The sequence below is a fragment of the Oncorhynchus kisutch genome, linkage group LG27, assembly GCF_002021735.2.
Source record: "Oncorhynchus kisutch isolate 150728-3 linkage group LG27, Okis_V2, whole genome shotgun sequence".
Classification (NCBI taxonomy): domain Eukaryota; kingdom Metazoa; phylum Chordata; class Actinopteri; order Salmoniformes; family Salmonidae; genus Oncorhynchus; species Oncorhynchus kisutch.
Genome location: NC_034200.2, coordinates 36,271,839 through 36,283,365, shown reverse-complemented (window position 1 = coordinate 36,283,365; position 11,527 = coordinate 36,271,839). Strand labels below are relative to the sequence as shown.

The window sequence follows — 11,527 nt, the reverse complement described above, 5'->3', positions numbered from 1 at the left end:
ACAAATAAAGGACCTTTGGACTGTATTAAAGATATGATTACCATAAGAAAACAAATAGTTAAAGAATACCGGTATGCGCATTCCCCACAAATATTCAGCTTGTAAAAATAGCCTTAATGCAGTAGAAAAATTGTGCTCTCGAGGCAACTCAAACAACAAACTCAAAACATTCCTCTTCTTCCCATCGTCTTTTATTTCAGTTTGAAATAATACAAACTGTCATGACCGAGCACAACACCACTTACAAGTGTCATTTGAATGTTATGGTATAGATATTCATAAAGATGATTCATGGATGGAAAACAAGCCCACTTTAAAAAAAAAAAAAAGGTCAGACAAAACTGAAGATAAAACAAATAAAAAGGATAATTATTTAAAATTCAAATAGCTAAACATGCAACAAACATACTGTAGATCTTGCTACAGATATACAGACTCAAATCTGTCTTGACAATGAGTTTTTGCATGTACGTGTGGTGTGACATGACTGTGTGTAATATGTTACGGAGTGGACCATTTAACAAAACAGGCATGAGAGAAACCTGTTGGGCTGATCCATGTAAATGCATCCCTTTTCCAGACCACGGGATATACTGAACATCCATAAGCATGCTTGAACTAACACCCATTATGTAATAAGAAGGAGTGCTTGATTGAAGGGTCAGAATGAAACCAAGTAGATTTTTTTTTATTTTTTAAAGAGAATTATTTTTTTATAATAAGAACTTTAATTTTGCAATAGCTTTAATAATAAACTGGTAACTTTTTTCCCCCTTCAACATTTGAGCCAGTAACAGCTATGGATAAGCACATCACTAGGCTATATCAACGCCACATGGACTGTGTGGTTTACGAAGACGTAAAACATTGCATGCATGTTCCCACATCAGGAAATAAAAAGTGGAAGAAAACATAAAATATTTAACAGCTTGGAATAGAGAAATCACCAAGGAAATAAAATGGAAGGGGATAAAAATAAATGACAATTGGTTGTCAACCAGTGGGATGGATACGTTTGAAGCGTACACTCTTCTTCCACGTTAAATGGATGTCTGTCTATGACTAGGCGCACAATGCGTGGTGATGAATGCCTGTCAGCTGTTACAAAGTGCTTATCGGGAGGGGGGGGGGGGGGGGGGGGTTATAGGCCTACAAAACACTAGCTAGGACAAAGTGAAGGCGCGTGGAAGGTCTGAAGCCCCACCCCACATGGAAGGACTCTACCTTCATCTATTGGTCCTACGGTAACCATAGTTAAGGCATGCAGATCTACTCATCAAGTAGAAAACGACATAAATAGCGAAGGTATTTGCGGTATAACTTGGTAGGCATTTGACATGACGCAATGATCCTATTCATAACGTATTGCATAAACGTGTAGCAGAAGGTGTTAAATATATTGTAGAGAAGACATTATTCATTCACCATGATGTGTTCGACAAGACGCATAAGTGACTTGGTGTGGTTAACAAACTTAATAGATAAAACAAATACACCTCCTTTAGCGTGATATTTTACACGTGATGAAAATCAACTGTGTTCTCAACACCACGCACTGTGACAACTGGCTGGCAGTACAGGAAGAGTGCAAACTGCAAAGTCCCTTTGTACCGAGACATCGGAAAGTGCAGATGAACCCTTGCCGTGACTCAGTATATAAAACACACACACAGTATATTAACGGACTCTTAATATCCTTCTCAGGTTCTGGTTTCCAGTATGCCGTTTGGGTTGGTTCCAGGTTTACAGTACGGAACAATATCCTCCACAGCCTCCAGCCGCGCGCTGCTCCTGGTCCCCCAGCTGAACGCCCCGTGGCTGGGCGTTGCTTTCCCAAAGCCCTGGAGTCTGGAGAATCTTCTCCACCAGCTCCTCGAAGGCACACTGGACACCATCCCGCGTTTTAGCACTGGCCTCTACCAAAGTGGAAGGGCACATTAGTGTGATATTAGTGTTAAGGGGGATGCAACAACAACAAAAACTCACTTCAAAACTATTTTAGGGTCTGTTTTGAATGAAATGGGAGCAAAAGTGACAGTGGGTATACGTTTTCAGACTATTTCAGTTCAAGTCCCAGTAGCTGATTTTTTTTATGCATCAAAATATGTGCATGACAAGTGCCATTACAACATCGGACTGGGATGGATTTCTTCACCAAAGAGAGTGATGTCTGATTCACCCAGTCCATACATTAAGGTAATTTTCTCAGGAGATATCTTTACTCTGTTGATTTTCTGACATATGATGATGATGATCTTGATTTCGGTAATTTAGATTGACATGTGTAGACATACACATTCAGCGTTCATAAAATATGAATGTTCGCATCAAGAAAAAGTTACACACACACACACACACACACTGTGTAGCCTACACGGCACAGAAACAAAAACATTACCCTTTTCCATAAACCCTTTTCAAAACCTTTAATTTAGTCATTCTAAAATGGAAAGTCTTCAGAAATGCTATAACCTAATTTCAGGAGGCGATTGGAGCTGGGAAATAGAAACACATGTAGACATGAGGTTTGATAGATGATTGACTGCAGATTTGCGATCGTAATCCAGTTCTCCTGGAAGGGCTGCATCCTTCAGTGTTGTGCTGACAGTGGAGATTAGGAATGTCAAATGGAGAGTTACAGGATGACATCTGTGCCCGAATTCAAGAGTCTGCACACTTGTTGTAAAAGCTAGTCTCCAACTGGTATTTACTCACCAAACAATGAAAGAGATCTTTAAGTAGTAGACCCCATTAACTTGAGTATCCAGGTTATTGTACTCAGACGCCCAGCTATTTTTACAAAGACCCAAGAACTTACCAATAAAAAGCATGGAGTGTTTCCTTGCGAACTTAAGGCCTTCGTTTCGGTCAACTACACGGTTTTCCTGAAACAAAAAAACAAATGTAACAATGGGTTCACATAACAGGTGTTAGCCTGTGGAATGTGTAACGGCATCAGGTACAATACCAGCAACACGAAACATTGCTAAGTGAAAGGACTTTATTTGTTGCATTTGTTTCATCCAACACTGGAGACAATGGCAGCTAGGTGACAATATAAGAGAAGCGCAGCTGAAAAGACAGATTCATGCCAGACAGGTATGACCCACAATGCACTGGGACACCCACCTCCTTATCAATCTTGTTCCCAACCAGCATTTTGACGAGGTCGTTCCGTGTGCAGTACGTCTCCAGTTCGTTCAGCCAGTTCTCCAGCCTCGTGAACGTGTCCCGTTTAGTGACATCGTACACTAACAGCAAAAGAGGAGATTAACAGTGTCTGTACCTTATCCATATCTACAATTAAAATGTGTTATACAAGCGCGGGGGGGGGGGGGTACGGAAATCATACTGTGGGGGTCCACAGTACTAGAGGTTCAGAATTGAGAATGTGAGTTGAATGGCGTATTTGAAATAGGCACCTCATTTTTGGGAGACCAGGGACTTCTCAGAGTATGACTGCTTCGTAATTTTACATCATAATGTCTAAGATCGTATGGCCAGGAGGAACCTGATCCTAGATCAGCATGTTTAGTACATATGGCTCCAGACGTGATAATATATGTTCACCACTGTTGGTCAAACAAACACTCACCCAGTATGACTCCCTGTGCACCACGGTAGTAGCTGGGCGTCAGGGTCCGGAACCTCTCCTGTCCTGCTGTGTCCTAACAGGCCCAAAAGTCAACAACAACAACCGGGCATCAATGAGAGAAAACAGTGTGTCAATTTTCAGCACTGAACACAGAAACTGTTACCCATGCCATGCCAGCGTCAAGAGGAATTCACTTCGTAGAAAGTATCAACACGCAGCATTATGGATAGGAATTATAACAACCTTTTCAATTAGTTTATGTTTTTTTTTTTTTTTTTGATGAGTCACAATTATCAAAATTTGATGACCATGAAGAGCTTCACATTTAGTAAATACTAAAACATGTCAATCTTCCCAGGTCCTGCTAGGGTCGTGGATTTCACTTTGGGAGGCCAACCTTCCGCCATCATAGCTTCTCTATGTGACACATTAGACAATAGCACCATCTCATGGTGCAATCCCATGGTGCTTGCAACTCTATCCTTGAACAAGCTGTTCTACAGTGCCTTCAGAAAGGAGGAGTCATACCTTTGAACTTCCACATTTTGTTATGTTACAAGGTGATAAATGGTTTTGTCAACCATCTACACATACACTATCTTGATTAGATAAGTATTCAACCCCCTGAGTCAACACATGTTAGAGCCACCTTTGGCAGTGATTACAGCTGTGAGTATTTCTGGGTAAGTCTCTGAGCTTTCCACACCTGGATTGTACAATATTTGCACATTATTTTTTTATTTTTTTATTAGGCAGTTAACCCACAGTTCCTAGGCCATCATTGAAAATAAGAATTTGTTCTAACTTGCCTAGTTAAATTAAGGTAAAATTAAAAACAGAGATGAGGTAGTCATTCAAAATTCATTTTAAACACTATTATTGCACACAGAGTGAGTCCACGCAACATATTGTGACTTGTTAAGCAAATGTTTATTCCTGAGCTTATTTAGGCTATAACAAATGGGTTGCATACTTAATGACTCACATAATTCCACTTTGACATTATTTAGTAGGCTAGTGACAAAGTATCAATTTAAAACTCAGGCTGTAACACAAAATGTGTAAAAAGTCAAGGGGTGTGAATACTATCTGAAGGCCCTGTATGTAGTTCTTCTGAAATAGAACATCTTGGGATGTGTTCAGGAGGCAGGAAAGGAACAAACGTTCTGAAACTTAGGAGGTAACCTATCTGAATGTACAATAACATGGGACCCAAGGACAGTCATGTTTGCATAAAATAATCAGAACATGACCATTTGCATTTCAGGTAAAATAACAACCCAATGTCCAACCCCAGGTCAAACTAGCTAGCAACATCTAGTTAGCCAAATGTCCATTAATGTTTCATATGCATTTTGAACCTGCACCCAAAATAATCGGTTGTTTGCGTCTGGTTTGGACAGACGAAATCAAAATGCGCGTATCGACTCATTTTCAAAACTTTTTTTTGTGCCTGTTGAAACAACCTTAATGTTTGAGCCAAACAAACACATGTTTTTCCAGTGTCTTTTAAAACACCAGAACAAAGTGAATGTTGTTAAACAATGTAATTGTAAACAACAACAAAAACACTGTCTAGCCTCAAAACTAAAAATGTTGATATCATAGATGGTCAGTCCATAGCTGTGTCAATGATGTTGAGAGTGGATACATTTCTCCATGCCTGAACAAGTATCTGTGCGTTATAAAAACACCCAGAAAGCTCTGATTCAACAAATATCAAAATATATGTTTGTTTATCACCAAATATGGAGTTTCGTTGAGCAACTATCTTTTTACTGCGGGGCGGCAGCGTAGCCTAGTGGTTAGAGCGTTGGACTAATAACCGGAAGATGCGAGTTCAAACCCCCGAGCTGACAAGGTACAAATCTGTCGTTCTGCCCCTGAACAGGCAGTTAACCCATTGTTCCCAGGCCGTCATTGAAAATAAGAATATGTTCTTAACTGACTTGCCTGGTTAAATAAAGATAAAAAAAAAAAAAAAAATTAATGTTTGTTTATCACCAAATATGGAGTTTCGTTGAGCAACTATCTTTATTTACTCCAGTTACAACTGGCATGTTCCAACCATTTAAAAAAAAAACATACTTGCAACCGAGAAAGGTCACAGGTCAGAAGACTACAACAGGCATTGTTCAGTTGCTTGTACATTATTTATTTTGACCTTTGTTGGAAGTACATACCAGCCGTAACGGCGTAAATGAAAAATCGCTGCTCAGTGAAACTCCTTATTTGGTGATAAACATATTTTTTACATTATAATGCTTGCAGAGTTGGTGAATGAGAGTCTGAGTCAGAGCATTCTGGGCATTAGAGAGGTCTATAAACACACAGATACTGGTTCACCATCCGTTATTTACCAAAACACTGGCAGGTGGAAAACTTTGTTTTTGTTTGCACCGCAGATTATCCCTTTAAGAATGTGAATTTCCTGATGTTCACTTCACAGAGTACATTGGCCACACCTTAGAAAAATCAACCTAATTACAGTGAAAGAGCTTAGATTTGAATGATAATACATTACATTTTCATACACTTACCCAAATAGCAAGCTTGGCACTATTCCCATCCACTGCAATTGTTTTTACTTTGAAATCCACACCTGTGTCAAAAAGAGGGAGGCATGAGCAGAGTCAAGTGGTGACTCATAAATATGAATAGCCTAATGTGTGAGACATAACAATATTCCATTGTCAGATAGGCCTAGCAACGGTGTCAAAACGGCTGTTAAGAGTGGGAATGCTGCGTTTTCCCCTTCCCATTAACAGTGCACTGGGGCATACTCCTTTAGGACTTACCTATGGTTGCAGCCAGGTCTGGGTCAAAAGTATCATCTGTGAATCTCAGGAGAAGACTGTTTGGGATACAGAAGGGAAACACCACGTCTGAGAGCAGGCATTTAAACACTGACACACCAGATATAGCCTACCTAGCCCACAACCTAGGAAAACTATTTAGTTAGCTAACTAACAAGGGCTGGGGTGGGTTTGCCACATACCACCAGCTCCAGATAGCTAGCTAGTAGATCAACCGGTATCTGGGCAAATGAGAAGGATGTGACAAGATCTCCTCTGTGCCCAGAAAGCTACTCGTCGTTTCGTTTACCCAGCAGATACTGGTTCTACTAGACAAAGATAAATAACTAACACGTAGCTAGCAATTTACCTGCAAATAGTTAAATCATCAAGTAAGATGATAAAAAAACCAAGTGTAGGAAAGTTGTTTATTCCCAATTCAAAGGACAAACGGATGCAGCTGGTTATACAGCTAGCGTTAGCTAATGTGTTAGCTAAGAAAAGTTACATAGTGTAGCTAAGGTTAGCTCAAGATAACATTACTAGGCTAAATAGCCTTCCTGTAATGAGCAAAACTTCAACAACAAAAATACTATCTTACCTTGACTTGCCGACACCACTCTCACCAATTATCAATATTTTCAAAGTTGTCAACACGTCGTCGTCCATATTTCTAACGTTTTTCTAAGCTGTCTTGTAATCAGTTTTTTGGGGGTGTTTGTCTGACGTTGACAGTGCGATTTTCGGCTCGGTGCTGTGACAGCTACAACAGTAACGAAGCACTTCCGGTTCGTGGTTTTTATTCTTCCTTCAAAATAAGAGTACTATCCTGTAAACTGTGTAAAATGAACACTGTTCGTTAATTGTGAAGGCAAACATGATCGAAAATATGGAAAAGTTTCAACATTTATTATAGTATATTAACTTGTCTCACACCTTGGTTCCTAGTGAATACACCCCTGGATTTTTCTTATGGAACATACATATTGTTGTTACAGTGTAGGAACCATAGTTTAGGTCCATATTTACCAGGGGACCCTCCTGGTTAACCAGTTTGATGACTATGTTCAGTATTGTCAGTAAAAGGGTGAAGCTAAATCACATGTGTTTATCAGTCAAAGTCTCACTGATATGCATATGAAACATTCTCAGAGTAAATTCAGAAAACTGTGCTGCTGTTTAATGTTTTACCCTATTATCATTATAAATGCCCATTTACAAGTCTATAGTTTAGTCTAAACTCCTCTTGCTGTTGCTTGGTACTCAGCATTTAGGAGATAGAAGGGGGGGGGGGGGGGGGGTACGACCCTGTGATAGACTAACTTCTGTCTAAGGGGTGTACTTGTACATCAAGCTGCCTCACACTACGGAAACAAGAGATAGACTAGCGTCCTGTCTAGGGGGTGTACTTGTACATCAAACTGCCTCACACTACGGAAACAAGAGATAGACTAGCGTCCTGTCTAGGGGGTGTACTTGTACATCAAACTGCCTCACACTACGGAAACAAGAGATAGACTAGCGTCCTGTCTAGGGGGTGTACTTGTACATCAAACTGCCTCACACTACGGAAACAAGAGATAGACTAGCGTCCTGTCTAGGGGGTGTACTTGTACATCAAGCTGCCTCACACCACAGAAACAGGAGATAGACTCGTGCTCCTATGAGTCGTTCCGACTAGCACAAGCTTAGGCTTCCTACTTACCTGTTGCTGTGCTTGTAAGATAAAAAGCGAAAGTGGTTAGAGATAATCATTCACCCTAACAATGTCGATCATGATATTATTTTTAAGGATGTAGTGGGACTAAGATGCTGGGCATGGGTAATAACATAATTTCATCCTGACAAGAATACTGAAAGAACAAGATTGTTATTCAATAAAGACTTTGTTCTCCAAAGAGTCAGCTGGGGATAGAGACAAAGTAGCGTCACAATTCAACGGCTCAGACACGAGAGGTATGTGGCAGGGTCTACAGTCAACCACGGACTACAAAAAGAAAACCAGCCACGTCTCGGACCACGATGTCTCGCTCCCAGACAAACTAAACAACTTCTTTGCTCGCTTTGAGGATAATACAGTGCCACCGACACGGCCGGCTACCAAAACCAGCAGGCTCTCCTTCACTGCAGCCAACATGAGTAAAACATTTAAACGTGTTAACCCTTGCAAGGCTGCTGGCCCAGACGGCATCCCTAGCCGTGTTTTTAGAGCATGCGCAGACCAGCTGACTGGTGTGTTTACGGACATAATCAATCCTTAACCCAGTCTGCTGTTCCCACATGCTTCAAGAGGGCCACCATTGTTCCTGTTCCCAAGAAAGCTAAGGTAACTGAGCTAAATGACTATCACCCCGTAGCACTCACTTCCGTCATCATGAAGTTCTTTGAGAGACTAGTCAAGGACCATATCACCTTCACCCTACCTGACACCCTAGACCCACTCCAATTTTCTTACCGCCCCAATAGGTCCACAGACGACGCAATCGCAATCGCAATCGCAATCACACTGCACACTGCCCTAACTCCTCTGGACAAGAGGAATACCTATGTAAGAATGCTGTTCATCGACTACAGCTCAGCATTTAACACCATAGTACCCTCCAAACTCGTCATTAAGCTCAAGACCCTGGGTCTCGACCCCGCCCTGTGCAACTGGGTCCTGGACTTCCTGATGGTCCGCCCCCAGGTGGTGAGGGTAGGAAACAACATCTCCACCCCACTGATCCTCAACACTGGGGCCCCACAAGGGTGCGTTCTCAGCCCTCTCCTGTACTCCCTGTTCACCCATGACTGCGTGGCCATGCACGCCTCCAACTCCTCCTCGGCCTACAGGGAGGAGGTGAGGGCCCTGGGAGTGTGGTGTCAGGAAAATATCCTCACACCCAATGTCAACAAAACAAATGAGATGATCGTGGACTTCAGGAAACAGCAGAGGGAGCAGCCCCCATCCACATCGACGGGACAGTAGTGGAGAAGGTGGAAAGTTTTAAGTTCCTCAGCATACACATCACGGACAAACTGAAATGATCCACCCACACAGACAGTGTGGTAAAGAAGGCACAGCAGCGCCTCTTCAAAATCTGGAGGCAGAAGAAATTTGGCTTGTTACCAAAAACACTCACAAACTTTTACAGATGCACAATTGAGAGCATCCTGTCGGGCTGTATCACCGCCTGGTACGGCAACTGCTCCGCCCATAACCGTAAGGCTCTCCAAAGGGTAGTGAGGTCTGCACAACGCATCACCGGGGGCAAACTACCTGCCCTCCAGGACACCTACACCACCCGATGTTATAGGAAGGCCAAAAAAATCATCAAGGACAACAACCATGCGAGCCACTGCCTGTTCACCCCGCTACCATCCAGAAGGCAAGGTCAGTACAGGTGCATCAAAGCGGGGACCGAGAGACTGAAATCTCAAGGCCGTCAGACTGTTAAACAGCCATCACTAACATTGAGTGGCTGCTGCCAACATACTGACTCATCTCTAGCCACTTTAGTAATAAAAAATGTGATGAAATAAATGTATCACTAGCCACTTTAAACAATGTCACTTTATATAATGTTTGCATACCCTACATTACTCATCTGATATGTATATTCTGTACTCTATACCATCTACTGCATCTTGCCTATGCTGTTCGGCCATCGCTCATCCATATATACATATTCTTATTCATTGCTTTACACTTGTGTGTATATTGTAGTTGTTGTGAAATTGTTAGATCACTTGTTAGATATTACTGCATGGTTGGAACTAGAAGCACAAGCATTTCGCTACACTCACATGAATATCTGTTAACCATGTGTACTTGACAAATAGCATTTGATTTCATTTGATTTCATTTGGATGAGCCAGCTGGAAGTCGAGCAGAGAATCCAGGAGAGAGTGAAGGAGCAGAAGGAACTCCAATAGGCTGTGGAGTCTGTCAATGTGAGGACAGTATTACGGACCAGAGGAGACGCATCATTTCCTTTTCCTGTCAGCCAGGCCTGGCAGGTAGAACAAACACACCAGCCAGGCATTTGATTGTCATGAGAGACATGTCAGTGTTTAGTATTGAGAATACATGTTGTGTGTTCAGGTAATAAGCTCTGTGATGTTGTGGTATCATATTGCCTAAGAGATACAAACATATGTCTGTTGGTGATTGTCCTGAATAAATAAGATGTGCCAATTATGTTAATTGTCATATTTGAAATATGGTATGAGGATATGATGATATACTAAATTATTAAACTATGAATTGAGTTATGTATTTTAATATTCACAAGTTACCAATTTCAGTGTCAGTAGAGAATAAATAATATCTACGATCAATATTCTCTGAGGATTACTCATTATCTTTTTAAATAATCCAGCCCACATATTAGAATATTAAGATAATTCATCAATACAATCAACATTTTATAACACTAATCAAAATATTGACAATATTTACAGCGATTGTGGTTAGAGTGAGAGAGCAAGATCCCACCGCCCCCCACTGTGGGGAACAAGTAGCCTGGGTATACCAATATATTTGTGCTAACATTTCACTGCTAGCCACTCCTTGTCATGCCAAACATGAATGTTAGCACAAAACAGGTTGTGGATTTCAGGCTACGCAACAGGCTTTCTGGGCTCCAATTTAGAGGGAATGTGTCCTGAAAGCACTCTGTACGCTGCACGGGCAGAAGTGGAGGACAAAGGGGGGATCTTTACTGAACTGATCTGCTCCATTGAGAGAAGGCGCTCTGAGCTGAAGGAGCTGGTCAGAAACAAGGAGAAGGCTGAAGTGAGTTGGGCTGAAGGACTCCTGGAGCAACTAGAGAAGGAGATAGCTGAGCTAAGGAGTAGAAGTGCTGAGCTGGAGCAGCTCTCACACACACATGATCACATCCATTTCCTTCAGCTAACTATACTGCCTTGTTAGAGGTGCTGGTGATATGAAAAATAATTCATAATTTAAAATAAATATTCATTCTCTCAATCTCAATCTGTCTGTGTTCATGTCCCTGCCTCGCTATTTCTTTCCCTCTCCCTCTCCATTTCTCTCAGTCTCTCCCCCCTTCTCTCCAGGGTTATCAGTCTCTCTCCAGTCACAGTGCACCTTCAGACGTACCCAGCCTCATTGCCTATCCTCATCAGTGCTTTG

General features: G+C 41.6%; 1 protein-coding gene across 1 annotated transcript; it reads right to left on the bottom strand.

Annotated features, from left to right (window-relative positions):
- Positions 1-173: 173 nt before the first annotated feature.
- LOC109871906 (ras-related protein Rab-18-B) lies at positions 174-7,158 on the bottom strand. The gene is made up of 7 exons (XM_020462929.2): positions 6,992-7,158; positions 6,394-6,449; positions 6,136-6,197; positions 3,596-3,668; positions 3,130-3,251; positions 2,819-2,885; positions 174-1,916 (listed from the first exon to the last, which is right to left on the bottom strand). Exons 1-7 carry the CDS (start codon positions 7,057-7,059, stop codon positions 1,744-1,746), a joined length of 621 nt encoding a protein of 206 aa, XP_020318518.1. The 5' UTR covers positions 7,060-7,158; the 3' UTR covers positions 174-1,743.
- Positions 7,159-11,527: the final 4,369 nt, after the last annotated feature.

Excerpts from the sequence above, each read along its gene's own strand:
- LOC109871906 (XM_020462929.2), bottom strand. The coding sequence starts at position 7,059 with ATGGACGACGACGTGTTGACAACTTTGAAAATATTGATAATTGGTGAG. Across the intron at positions 6,198-6,393 it reads AGACCTGGCTGCAACCATAG|GTGTGGATTTCAAAGTAAAA; the intron begins GTAAGTCCTAAA and ends TTTTTGACACAG. Across the intron at positions 2,886-3,129 it reads GGAACAAGATTGATAAGGAG|GAAAACCGTGTAGTTGACCG; the intron begins GTGGGTGTCCCA and ends TTTTTGTTTCAG.